The following is a 14,649-nucleotide window of genomic DNA, read 5'->3' on the forward strand; positions in this document are numbered from 1 at the left end:
TGGTGTGCGTGTTTGTGTGTTTTGGTGCAAAACCATGATGGAAAACAAGGTCAGAGAGGTTGGTCACAACAAAAACACATTTCAGTCCTCATAACTTACAGTTGGATGATGTGTTTTTGTACTCTTCATTACACTGCATATGAGCGCTAGTCCAGAGTGTATTTTAACCTCATTTTGTTCTAAATTACCTTTTCGTGGGATTAATTTCAATAAATTCTTGCCTTTTTTAGGTTGTTTCTTGTAGTTGATTCAGATTTCATTGTTACTCCATCTCACTCACTCTGCTCAAATTGACTAAACAACTCAAAAAACTAAACCAGAGTAGTGAACCAGCTAAACTAACTAGTGTTATTAAGTAGTTGTACTCCGCCCTGATAGTAAACCAATCCCTCCTCCCTGCGGATCCCTGCACAGCTGAGAGTATGTTCACTAGCTGAGGGAGACCTTGAGCTTGGACGATCCCATTTCATTGTTCCTGGACTTACAGTCTTACAGAGTCACACCCTCCTCCTCACCCCTCCTCTGTGACTCAGCCCCAGCCTGACTTCCCTTCTTGCTGTAAAGAGGAAGGATCTGCTGGCGAGTGGGAGTATTTGCGAGCATGAATATGGGTGTGATAGTGTATGTGTGTACCAGTGGCGGCTAGTGACTCAAAAAACTGGGGAAGACAGGAGGAAAATGAAGCCACGCACGGCGTCATGATATTTTACAGTAGTTTGGCTACTTATCTCTTCTTTCTTATGTTCAAGTTATGTTCTTATGTTCAAATGCAGGGCAGCGCAGAGACCTTTTAGAGGGGCGGGTGATCAAAGTGTAAGAGGGGCATATAGAAGAAGATTTTAAAACACCATACACCAACATTATCTGTAGCATAACCTGTTGAATTATAGCAACCCATATTCAAACAGAATGTAAATGAAATCTACAACAAACAGCATCATACTATATCATTGTCCCCCACCCATTGAAATCAGAAGGAGGCAATTTTATATGACGCTCGCAAACAATTTGCATTCAAAAACAAAAACCCCTGAGTGGTGAAAAGGCCGCTTCTTCAAAGACATTTAGCACATATTGTTTCTAAACAAAGAATCGCTCATTTTAGCTCTGGAGTGGTTCAGATGAGTCATTTTACCAACAAAAGTTAAACAAAGTTAATTTCAGATTTATAGTATTGTTCCATTGTAACGACAGATTTATGTTCTCATCAAAGACAGACAACATGTGTTTCTTATGTATTTTCTTAGTATACATAAATATATAAAGTACCACAAAGCTTATAATCTGATACAGGAACAGATAACTGCTGAACACTAAAAACATTCACAGATCTAAAAGTGAAGGTTCACATCAGAAAGTATTAATGCATGTATCAAATACATGACTTACACACTCTTATCTATATGCATGACAAACAAAAATAGCCTACAAAGCTGACATGTTAACACTGTTGTTATTCTAGTTACTTTTAGTATTTAAAAAGTCTTGATTTTAGTTACTTAATATACAGCTCAGCTTAAAAACGAACAATGAGGAAATTCTCACAAGCGAACAGCCAAACCTCCTGCACACTCATTCACAAATCACACAACATCAACAAGTGACTGAACAACCACTCAATTAAAAATGAGATAAATTCCAAAATTAATCAGGCTCTTTCCATGTGTGACTCTTCAACAGCTTCAGTGTCCAGTAAACTACCCACAGCACGTTCTATGATCTCTGCTGCATTCTTGTTAAGGAGATAAATTCACATAACAGCCACAGAGACATTTAACCATCAAAGATGAAATTAGCGACCAAAGAGACAGAGAGAGTGAAGCTGTATCTGACTCATGTTATCTGATGTCATCTTCTTTCTTTTGTGGAGATGAAGTATTCATGTCATAACATCCATTTGTGGCTGTTGGTCATCTTGTTTGTTTGTTAACAGAACTTTTGTGGCTGCTGGTTAACCAGTCTGATATTATTAGCAACAATGACAAACAAGCATTCAATTTATTCATTCATTTAAATTACTTTTACTTTCTATTGTTAAGAGTTCACTTCAGAGTAGCAGCACATTGGGCCACCGCACACAATGGGTCTAACTGTTGCGTTGGCTAACGCAAGTAGCTATCTACTGCTCTATTTTTTTTTTTTTAAAAAAGGGAAACGAAAATCTGAAAATGGGAAACTCTGTTGAAAAGGCCTAAATAAAATGTGTTCAAAAGTAGTTTAAAATGTTGCATATTATAATCTCTTTTCTAATATTCTACTGTATGAATCTCTATGGCTTTACGGCATACAGTGGTAGAGAGTTGAAGATGAATTGGACCAATGCAATGTCAATATTGTAGCCTGGTTGTTGAAGTGATTTGGGAGAATGTCCACCATTGGAGCGTCATTTTAGGTGTTTTGGCCAATCATAGATTAGCATGGAAAAACATGAAGTACATTACATTGATAAAAGAGATCCCGCCCTGAGGAGGACAGCAGGAGACCTTCGTCCTCTGCTCTCCTCTCACTGCTTCACACACATCGCCCCTTCCGCTCTGCCCTGCAGGTGTTGCTGTCAAAGTATTTTAATCAGAATTTCAATAATGGATTTTTTCCAAAGAAGAGAGAAAAAATATTTTATAAATGATACTGAGATTTGCTCATGGTTTATTTCAACCATTTAGTTTTTTTTTAATATATTTAAATCTCCCTCTTGCCTCTCAAAAATAGAGGAGGAGCAACGTCCTCTCCCTCTATGGGTGAGCCTCCTCTGTGTGGACGTGTTGATGGGTGGAGTTGAGAGACGAGGGGCCAGAGTTCAACTTTCTCGGAGCCTTTCAGCTGCCACACCTCTACACACAGAGAAAAGTTAAATCGAAAGTAAAACACTTTAAACAGGGCCAATAATAAATCCCCTTTTGACAGGACCCGAGATAGTGTGTTAACTGACTGGAGGCTGTAACACCTGCTCTCATGTGTCTTATAGCTGATGTTTTGGATGTTCTGTTACCAGGTTTGATCAAGATCAGATTTAATTGAACTGGGGTACAATTTGCTTTAAAAAAGCATTCCTCGTCTGGTATAAAGGGTTCATTTTATTCTGAGTTTAAAACTACAGTAATAACAATGAAATAGCTCAATGCAAACCTGAGAGATTTCTTTGAGGAATTATTTACCGATCAAACCAATAAACAAAAAAAATCCACAAGCTCAAGTTTAACAAACAGCAAACTATAAATATGCATCTTACAGAGCATGTACAGGCGCAGTGGAGAAACGCAGTGGTAGTAGAATCTTTTATGAATTTAATAGTTAACTTGTTCTGACTTGTGTTGCTTAAACCAAAAAGGTTATAAAAAAAAGCTTTACTTCTCATCTTACCGCAAAAGCAAGAGAGAATGATAGAAAAAGATGCATTAAGAAGAGATTGTTTGGGATGACAAGTGAGACCGAAAAAAAAAACATAAAAATATCTTATGTAAATGAGAGCATAGAGGAAATTTTGTGTGTGTGTGTGTGTAGGTGTTAGTATGTGTGTGTATGTGTATATATAAAGGATCTCTGTCCTCATCGTCAAAACCTGCTTACACATAATAATTACTAACATAAAGATCAAGCACCTAATGGGTCACAAAAGTTACTTTTTACCTTCTGAAATCTGTGACTAAGACGATTATATGTTTGAGTCTAAATGTATTTGTTGCTAAAATGCGAAAAATCAGTATTTTGTGTTATATTTATATTTAAATGAATATTTAGTTTAATTTTAACTCAAATAATTTACTTGTGTTTTAATTAATTATTTAAAAAATATCTAATTTTATTGAGTCTTGCGAAAAATACCCATTGAAAGTTGTATAAATAAAGATTTCTGGAGGAAAAACAAGCATTTTTCCTCACAACAACACAAGATGTTATTGCTTATTTCCTGATCAATTAAGGAAATTGCTTTAAATCTGCATTGTAAATTCAAAGCAAAGGGTTTTTTTTTTTTTGCTGTTTTGGCTGCAGAGGCACATTCAGGCTCTGTGTCATCTCCTGTGTGGGAGTGGATGGAGAACGGCCAGGGTTTGTTTGTGAGTTTACATAACCTGGAATTATCTTTGCCCCCAATGAGTCAGAAGGGAAAGAAGTGCCTGTTGTTAATTAACAAGAAACAGACTAAGCATCTTGTTTTTCAGTGTTTGTCTTATATTCTGCAGCACCGAATTCCACCAAATCTACGATTCCTTAATCTATTTTCAGCAGTTCAAGTGTTTTTAATAAGAGAGAATGCCCCGAAGGAATGACACGCACTGTTTCTAGTTTATACTCACTCAAGTGTTATCTCTCTCTCTCCGCTGTGTTTTCTCCCTCTTTGCTCTCTCCATTCTTTCTTTTTGTAGTTGGTGAAGTTGTGTATTGGGATGATTGATGCAGGAAAAGCATACAACGCAGCCAACAAGCAGTTTGTTAGCGGGATCCGGGAGCTAGCCCAACAGTCCACCAAAGATGAGGTCATCGAGGTAAGCAAAAAAATAATCTGGCTCGATCAGATTCCGGTTTTGCGGATGTGTGGAAGGATGGGCCTCTTGACATTTTTAAAGTAATATTCAATATTCGATATAATTTCATGCTATTAAATAAAAGTCAAATAAAAAGCCAATAAAAGTTTGACACGGTACAGCATAATAAACATGACTGACTTCTTCTTAGATTCCTGGATGTTTAGAGGCCTCTACTTCCTCTCTGTTTGCACGCACTCGCTTGTTGTCTCTCCTGAGTGTTTTCATCCTTGATGACATTACCAGATTAAATCCAAGTTTCAAAAATGAGTCACAGTAAAACCTTGTAATGTCCACTGGGGTCTTACGGAGGTCAGATGCTTTGTTTTGTTTTGTTTTCTCATATGAATTTTGCATGGCGAGGCAAGCACTTCCTGTCTGCCTTTGTGTATTTTGCTCAGTGCCTCTCCCTTGGGTTTGAAGTCCAGCCACTGCGTGTATTTGGAGAGAATACACTAACCAAAGAAATTCTTTCCAAAAGTGCTATTGTGTCTCCAAAAAGACCACAGTTTCCTTGAGTTTGTCAGTGATGTAGTATTTTTTTTTTTTATGTAGAAAATTTGCATTTCATCCATCCACTTCCGGTTATTTGTTTTTTACTGTTATATTAGGAGCCTACGTGGTGCTAGCTGGTTATCATTAGTCTTGTGTGTCTCGCTCTGCTTGCCTCACTCTTGTCCCTCTCTTTTTTTTTTTCTCTCCACAGTCCAGTCTCACAAAGTTTGCTGAGAGCCTGCAGGAGATGATCAACTATCACACGGTATGCTATCACTGCCATGTGAAACCGGATGTATAGTCTTTTTTTTTTTTTTTTTCCCCCTTGACAGCTGGGTGATTATAAAACTCAGCTGGGATGACAGTCCGAAACAGCTTGTTACTGTCAGAATTTTATTTACTGCTGGGAAGGACAACAGCAGACTAGAAGGAAGAGTAAATGGGTCTTTTAATGGATGGCCAGTGATTTTATGAAATGAAGGGGAAAGTGTATAAGAAATGCTTTATAGGGACTTAGTAATAACCCTCAGCTGTCTTAGTGGGACTATTCAGAAGTAAAAAACATGGCTATAAGTAGCTTCTTTGTAGGATTTTTGTATTACTGTAAAAATGTGAAATAGGGTGTTGTTGAAAATCCAGCCCCACCTCCCCATTCTTTAACCATGACTCAAATATCAACATAGTTTTGGGATTTCTTATCACTTCAAGCAAAAATTACTTGCCCGCATTACATAAAGTCCATGATGTAGAGAAGTGATTCCTGTCTCGTGAAAGCCGCTCTGTCTCCCATGTTGAAGTGTTTATCTGCTGGAATAAATCACGCGTTACAGAGGTAAACAAAGTCATGGTCAGCTATTTATGACAAGGTTTTCCCGGACGCAGCTGAAATACAAGGAAGACGCTCTCTAGGCTTCAGTCAGAGTAATGCTGGTGTTCTGTCGGCCTCGCAGGTTTTACAGTTAACTGCACCTAAATGTTGGGCGATGCATAAACATAACACTGTAACCCCTGGTATTTGGAGTTTCATCATCCTTTGTCCCTCATGAAACTCTTGTAGGAGCTCAGGACAGTTGTGATTATGTGGCTGTTCTTTACCAGTGTCCCCTCATTAGCTTCCTCAGTTGTCCGTCTCTGGTAAGCATGACACTGACGTTTAAAAATAGAGACACAACTTTCTTCTGTTTGTCCTCTCATTAATGTCTTGGAAGACTCCCTGAAACACAGAAAGAAACTACAGGGTGAGCTGGAGGCTCTCCCTCTGCAGTGAAAGTTCTTCTCCATCCCCGTTGTCTTGTTACCATTATCTCTGAGTAGCATGTTCAGAGTATGTTCCCAGCTAGCATCTCACTGTGAAATATTTGTTAGAACAAACAGCCAAGCTAGAAGTAGAATTAAACCCCAGGTCTTTGTGGTGGTGGATGAACGTTACCCCTGCACCACCTCTGTGTCCCAAAATGTATTGTTTTGATCATAAACTTGATAAAGGTACATTTAAATGTGATTTTCATGGCAGACATTTTGACTGGTAATAGCAGGAAAGGCTCAGGTGTAATTAATAACGTTAATGAAGGCTCTGCTCTATTGAAGTGTCACAGTAATTATGCATGTTGTTAATTACATCTCTTCTTTACCTACCATGGAAAAGGGCTGAGGATGCACATTCCTAATTGCTACTCTTACTGCAAAATATCAAAGGCAGTTTTATTTTTTTTTATTAATTTTCTACAACATCATTACAAAGACCTACAATTAAGACAAGATATACCAAAAACCACGACACAAGAGCAAACACAAATACAGAAAGAAAAAAAAAACAAAAATCAGCAGTATTCACAACCTGGTGCATTTATAAAATTTGCATTTGTATGTAATTAAACTGTTATATTCGTTACCTCCATACTTAGCAATAACTCTATTGCTATTGGTGACCAGTCCCTTACAAACTCCTCAAGAGTACCTCAGTTTTATTGACATTTTTCTCACAAACTTCATGCTTTGATACTGATATATTTAACGTTTTAATGTACCTGTTAAAGCTGAATGTGTTATGGGATGGAGTTTGAGGGAATAAGGATTAAATCTCACATTTAGTTGACAGTATCACACGTTTATCCTTTCAATGGGAAGTTTTCTCCGGTTTTGTCGAGATTTGAGTTCTGAAGATGACGTTGCTTCCAGCTTCCTGGTTAGTGAAGATGAGATAAATGCATTCTTCACGAGTATCTGAAATTCCAAAGGAGCGGCAAAGGGGGACAAGGTACAATGATCCAAACAGTGGAGTCTTTCTTCAACAAGTCCCCTCAGGCCACATTGCAGGCCTGAGACTGTGACTCAACAGTGCAAACTGTGGTCATGTCAGCTGACTGTCAGATAGGTTTTTTTTGCCACTCAGCGATCTTTCAGCACATGATACACTCAAACACAGTGCTCAATCTGTTTGTCACTGGTAGCCTCTCGCAGCCACACTGCTCATATTGTCTTGTCTGGCTACGAAATTGCACTGAAACCGTTTTCAGGGAGAAGTGTTTGTGCTGGGGTTTTTTTGCTGGGTTGCTCATTTTTAAGGAAGCATGCAGGTTAATAAGGTTATGACTCATTACTGAGAATAAGCAAATTACGTCATTTCTTGTGTGTTTCTTTATGAGGGGAGTTTACAAAGTCAGCTTGTTTATGTAAGTTTAGCTGCTTAATTGCACCCTGTGATGTTAACAAAATCCTCCTAAACAGAAGTACAGAATGCTGACTTGCAATATTCTTTGGCCTGGAAAATGAATACATTTACAGTTTCAGCTTTTCGTTGCTTTCTTGTTGATGTTTAACACTGAAGTTGTTCAACTAACGAGTCTTTTGCCAAACAGAAAGGAGCAATGATTTTTTCTTTCTTTCTTCACAGATATTATTCGATCAGGCCCAGAGATCAATCAAGACCCAGCTTCAAACATTTGTCAAAGAGTGAGTATTAAGTGAATAAAGATGGATAAAGCTGTTTATACCTCTGAATGGCCTGAATTTACTTATTGCGCCATCTCTCTGTGAGAAACAGTCACAGCAGTTTACATTTTACTCATACTTCCAGATCCGCTTAAAATGAGGAACATATTTAAGGTGAATATAATATACAGTACTTGCAAATCAAACCCATGTATAATAGATGTGCAGCAGAGAAAGCATCCCCTTAAAATTATGAATATAAAGTAGAAGCTGAAGTAGAAGAGATATGGCATATCTGATGTGCAGATGATTCATGCAGGGCATATGAGGACACAAAATTATATTAGTGTATATATAATAATATTTACTTGAGGTCCAGACTTTATATTTTCCTCTTTAAGGCCTCCTAAAAATAGCACTGAATTCCAGATGGCTTGTTCAAGTGCAGGAAGCAGTGTGGGCTTCTGGTTTACTTCATTATGAAGGATTAGCAGTTTTTGCCCGTGGCACACCAGGGCTAAACACCCACATCATCGGCACCCATGCTTGTCAGAGAAAGCTGGGACACATGTTCCCTAATAAGTTCTCACTACCTTGGTGCACTCAAATATGACTTAATCTCACTTAGGCTAAACACACCAGAGATCTTGTACTTTGACCTCTTCCTCTAACTAAGTGGCACCGCCCAGTCACTTCCACTGACACAGCCTCATTAGCATACACAAGACCTAAATCATTTTGTTTGTTTTTTAACCTTCTTGTATTTCCAGCTGAATTAAATCACCTTTGACCCCTCTGTGTTCCTGTTACCTCAGCTTGTTTGTGTTGCCTCATAACCAGAGATAACTTCGCTTCCTTTAACATTCCACCTTTCACCTCTTAAGATTGTTGAAAACAAAGGGACATAATTTATTTTGCCTTGGTCCAGGAGGTTTGTTGAAACCCATGAAACTTTATCCCTACACAGTGTCAAAATGCTATTGTACTACTTTCTATATTTGTGGCAACATCTCAGAGTTGTTCCAGTCAGCTCAAGAATCAAGACATATTTTAATAGAAGTAGTCAGTTGATTCAAGATTAGTGATTTAACAGTTTAATCAGTTTAATTCATAGCTGATGTACTGTTACACTTTCTTTACTGCGCTTGACGTCCTGATTTATACCTCCACACTTTTAATAAATACCTTATTAAAGTATTAAAGAAAATACTTTCTGTGTTTGTCTTAATAAAGCTTTGTCCTCTCTGTTGCCAGTGACCTACGTAAGTTCAAAGAAGCTAAGAAGCAATTTGATAAAGTGAGCGAGGAAAAGGAGGCTGCGCTCATCAAGAATGCCCAGGCTCCCCGCAACAAGCAGCATGAAGTGGAGGAGGCCACCAACATCCTCACTGCCACACGCAAATGTTTCAGACACATCGTCCTCGACTACGTTTTACAGGTACGACGGCTTACTAAAGGATTTAAATTGTAGCATTTTTTAAAATTCTAAGTGGTCTATAAGATTATTGATAGTAGTATGTCAGTATATAGCTTCATGTAAATGTACTGTATGCTTAAAACATGCTGAAAAACAGAAAGTAGAAAAGCTGTGTCCATATTACAGTGAATGCATATCTCATATGTGTCCATATCGTCCTGCCCATTACACAATACAGCCTTTTCAAAAGTGATAGTTTTCAACAGGACTATATATAGCAATAGATTACTGAGATTCAGCTAAAAGGAAATGCTGAGCTACATGCTGTCAAATATGATTTTTCACTATGCGTCATAGCAAACATGGAGTTGGAAATGAAACTTTATACACTCAGGTTGAAAATGCTGATGTGGCACCGAGAAGAATGAACCACAGCTGTGTTTGATTCTGTTGAATCCAAAATTCATCCATCTGTCATGTTGCAGTCTCCAGATCATAGTGAATTTAGCTCAAAAATAAATGTAGCAGCAGATTCGTTAACAGGACACAGAGAGTAGCAATTACATCAGTTAGTGTAGTTGTAGTGGTGACAACAGGACTAGCAATAGTAGTAAAAGTAGGTAGTAGTAGTAGTAATGATTCTTGATTGGGAAAGCCTAAATAAATGTAGATAAGATAGTGACTCTGATATGATAGTAGACAGTGGTGTATACTTTATTGGCCTCTTGAAGAATCCTTAACTTGTAGATCTTAATGTTTTATAAGTTATGGTCAGTTCCAAAATTTTGCACATTGAGTGACCAATTAACCATCACGTTTAATGTAGCATCATGGAAGAGAACTTATTTATATTTTTAAGTATTGTCATCATTTGAGAACATGGAAGAGGAAGAAAGCAGAAAGAGGAAGTACACATGAGAACAACTAAAAAAGATTTTTATGCACTATTTAAAATACCTCAAATCTAACAGTATGAAGAGTCCTGCTCCATGATATCCAACATTTGAGGAAAAACTATGAGTCATGATTTTCCATTTCAGTAATGTGATATCTTAAAATGTTTGCTTGCAAAATAGTTTTCTTTTTAGAGATCGAATCATCCTCGCTGTAGTGAATGACTGTGTAATTGTTTTCCTTCATCCTGTACCCTGAAAAGACCTTGAGGTCCAATTGATTCCACAGCTTTTCTTGTTTTTGTTTTTTTTTGTCCAAGCCTCACAGCTCATGTATCTTTGAATACATCATCTGAGCCCTTGGTCTCCCTTCGGCCACATTAGCGCTGTCAAACACTTCATGCTTTCTGATAAGACAGCTGCCAGCTCTGTCGTTGAATCTGTCTCCAAAGGAACAGACATTGCTGTATGCTCTTAAATTTAAAAAAAAAAAAAGAAACCCCAAATGCAGGTTTTAAAATAGGTCTGGCAGTCTGCTCCAATGGCCCATTGCATAATTGCTCTCTCATAAAATGAGGCCTTGCTGTGAGAAATTAGTTGAGTTTTTATCTTGCCTGTTAGTCTGCTTATAGGAAATCTATAAGCCCAGCAGCTAACACAGCTGATTTAAATGGGTCTCTTTCAAAGTTTCACAATTGGGTAGCGCTGTCAGCACTTTTAAAAAGCAGCTAACTTCTGCATCTGCGCTCGCAGGAAACACTTGAGTTTTATTTTTTTTGTTCTTTTTAGATTGTTTTTGTGGCATTTTTGCTTAATTATACAGTACACAGTTTACAGTGACGTTCAAGATGGTAGAGGGAGAGGAAAATATATGAGAGAGGTTGTAAGCCAGACTTGCATTCATGACATTTTAAGAATGGAGCATGTTTCTTTTACCCCGCTGTGCCACGTAGCACAGGATCATAAAATGCTAAACTTTTAAACTTCTGGGTTCGCTTTATTGACTGTCGGGTCAAGCTTAGAAAAAACCAACATGCAAAATGTAATAAGATGAGCGAAGACAATATGCAGTAAAACAGATAATACAGCCATCTGGTTTCACCCTAACCAATATGTCATAACCGCTGACACACACACACACCAATGTCTAAACTCTGAACACACATAAAAGTGAAAAGCAGAAGCACAGTTCATTCCTAAACGGCAGCGGTTTTCTACAAAACTTAACAGACCAGAAATTTCACACGCTTGAATAATGACTAATTTAAGCTTTAAATCTTGCTTAAACAAGTCTACAACCCTGGAATTACCACCCATTACCAGCCAAGTGCTAGTAAATTTTTTCTGGTGGTGGTTGTTGTTGTGTGTGTGTAAATACCATAATGCACTTTGCCAGTAAAACAACCACCTTTTTAGAGGTGCTGCCCCAGTCAAAACTACTAATTGACTGTAATCAAGGAGCTTGTAAAAGTTGTCATGCACTAGTCAATGTGGCTAGCAGATGGAAAAAATAAGTTTCCTACCCTGGGTGGGCGTTACATCTGTGTATGTGTGGTCAGCGTTGCAAAGGAAGAGGGCCTTACAACCTCTAGCCATGAAATTATTGCAAGTCACCGCACAGATTTGAACTTTTGTTTTCCATTTGGATGGGCGTGTGTGGTGTCCCTCCTTTACCAAACGCAAAACTGTAAAACTATTGGACCCAGGTTTATCCATGAGCTTGAGGCTTAGTGTGAAATTCATTCAGAAACCTTTCCCGCCTTTCATTGTAGCCACATGCACACACCACACCCAGTCCGTGACTCTGCTGTCACACAGCATTTATTAGTCAGTCAGTCACAATGAGTCTATGGAGCATCAGAGTCTGTATTTACAACCCAACATAACTCATCTCTACTCTACATAGTAACCTAAGATAACTTTCCTTTCCATATCAGATGAGCAGCACAGTGATAATTAGCTCTGGCAGGAAGGAAGAGTCCGCTACACACACACACACACACACACACACACAAACACACACGCACACAAAAAAAAGCAGAAGACAGCGGGGTACAGTGCAGCAGGCTTTCTAGATGATAGGTGAGACAGACTACAACAACAACATCCCTGCTCAAGCATGAGATGGTGGGCTCCCCCTGGTGCCAGTATGAGGGACTTCTGTCAAGGAATACTTGAGGGTGATGATGTGATTATTCAACTTCAGTTCAACTCATTTCTTTTTTTTCCGGGGGCCATTTTGCCTTTATTTGAGAGTCAGTGTAGCGAGACAGGAAACAAGGGAAGAAAGAGGGGTGTGACATGCAACGAGGGTCTCTCAGCTGGGCATCAAACATCACCAGGGCGCCCCAGTTCAACTCATTTCATGCATGCAACAGTTTATTTGTTTAATCTCTAATATCTTACCTCATTTCTCCCTCTGTCTTATATTCTTTCTTTGTCTTTTTTGTCATTTTTTTTACTCTACACCTCTGCCACTCTCTGTGCATTTTTCTCTGGCAATGATATTGTTACTGTAGGTTTTGTATCATCGAGTTTGGTGGTTTTTCTTTATTGACCTTCTTTCTTTTGTTTTTGTTCATCACAGATAAATGTTCTACAATCCAAGAGAAGATCGGAAATCCTGAAATCTGTAAGCGTACTTTACTTTTTACTTCACACATCAAACGACCGAGACATCAGCCCTATCGGTTCTCTGAATAACCGCTGTCGTCTCCACAGATGCTGTCCTTCATGTACGCCCACCTGACATTCTTCCACCAAGGTTATGACCTCTTCAGCGAACTACAGCCTCTTATGAAACAGCTCGGAGGACAGGTACAGCCTACAGGATACACACGTGAATACACACACACGTACATGTATACAGTAACTGTCTGCATCAAGGCAGTCAGCTAAACCTAATGCCTCAGGAGCAGCTCCACAGTCATCTATTTTAGTTTTAAATGGCATTAAAGCTGAGTGCAATGTCATCTCATTACACTACCCAGAAACGTGTTATAGTAACAGCTTTTAATGCATTTTTGAACTATTAAAAGAGATTATTACAGTGCAATTTGTCAAGATATTATATAATCTGTCTGTTTTGAGTTTGTTGTTATAAGGTGTTTAAACTCTTCTGGGAAATTAATTCAAATGGCTTAAAGATTCACATCCTGCTTTTAAATTTAATTGAATTACTTGTTGTAAAAATACACAGTGCTGGTCCTCGACAACATACAGTATAAACTCCTTCAACATAAGCAAACACAAAGCTATTTCAGTGGAGTAGCGGAATGACTGTAAGCGGAGTTTACATACCAAGTGCACTTTCTCGGATAAACACTCTTCATTATGTAGGCGAGGACAATATTGTTTGGTTATCTAAACAACATTCCTGTTCAAGGGCTCATTTATAGTTTGGAGGGATTGTTTCAGGTGATGTCTCTAGAATATAACTTTTGGCATCCTTAGTTTGTACACACGTGGTTCTGGGTTTACACCGGCGTAATTAGGAAGCACCGAAACTGCACTTTGACCTTCTGCCTTCACCTCCAGACGACCTCTCTCTTCTCTATGTGTTTGTATTCCTATCTTGCGTGTGCATCCTCTGATAAACAGAGCCTTCCCTTTGAGCTACAGCACAGCCCAAGTGTGACTTTAAGATGATAATCACTGTGGAGCTGCTGTTACAGTTAGCAGGAATGAGGAAGAAAGCAGCTAGAGGGCTGGAAAAGGGTTTTCCCACAGTCAGTCTCACAGGGTTGACAGTCAGCTGAGGGAACACGGCAAAGAAACCCAAGATTGCTGCTGCAAGTTGTGGAATATAAAACCGGCGGCTCTGAGGCTGGAGCAGCAGAACAGCTGAGTGAGAGGACGACAAGGAAGGAAGGAGTGTATCCGAGGAGTGATGAGTTAAAGAGGAGCAGAAGGATAGATGCCACTTCTGAGGAGAAAAGTGTACTTTGTAAACATGTTTTTCTGATTTTTGTTAACCAACATAAGATTGGCAAAAAGGAACCAAACTGCTTTTTTTTTTCTTTGAGAAAGATAAAAAAAGAGATTATTTTGCAAGTCAGATCTGAAGAGTCAGGACAGCGACCCTCTAAATTTGAGTGCAGTGAAGAGAAGAGTGTGGTTTCTAACTCTCATGCTCTGAAGTTGGAGCCATCTCTCAAGAAAAGAATTAAAGAGTGGGGGGGGGGGAAGAGGAGGGGGCAGACGGGACCCATTTTCAAAAGCAGATTTTGGGAAGGGTTAAGAGGCAGAATGTAATCTTCCCAAAGCAAAAAGTGAATGAAGCTGAATGGAAAGGCATGGACTGTAAACCTGTGGCTTCAACACTCAAAAGACTGAAGAAGAGCAAAGCAAGGATTGTGTGAAGAAAGCACAAGAGAGATCCTGAATAGGG

The 14,649-nt window shown here is 38.8% G+C and overlaps 1 protein-coding gene across 3 annotated transcripts in view; it reads left to right on the top strand.

Moving 5' to 3' along the window:
* LOC122988585 (arf-GAP with coiled-coil, ANK repeat and PH domain-containing protein 2-like) overlaps window positions 1-14,649 on the top strand; it is a 54,670-nt gene that overhangs the window by 15,081 nt on the left and 24,940 nt on the right. For all 3 annotated transcript variants that reach the window (XM_044360999.1, XM_044361000.1, XM_044361001.1), the window contains exons 3-8: window positions 4,365-4,484; window positions 5,230-5,283; window positions 7,912-7,970; window positions 9,204-9,387; window positions 12,847-12,891; window positions 12,981-13,076. In XM_044360999.1, the coding sequence (XP_044216934.1) occupies window positions 4,365-4,484; window positions 5,230-5,283; window positions 7,912-7,970; window positions 9,204-9,387; window positions 12,847-12,891; window positions 12,981-13,076 (558 nt within the window). The remainder of the gene's footprint in view (window positions 1-4,364; window positions 4,485-5,229; window positions 5,284-7,911; window positions 7,971-9,203; window positions 9,388-12,846; window positions 12,892-12,980; window positions 13,077-14,649) is intronic.

This window comes from Thunnus albacares, chromosome 9 (assembly GCF_914725855.1).
Source record: "Thunnus albacares chromosome 9, fThuAlb1.1, whole genome shotgun sequence".
Lineage (NCBI taxonomy): Eukaryota > Metazoa > Chordata > Actinopteri > Scombriformes > Scombridae > Thunnus > Thunnus albacares.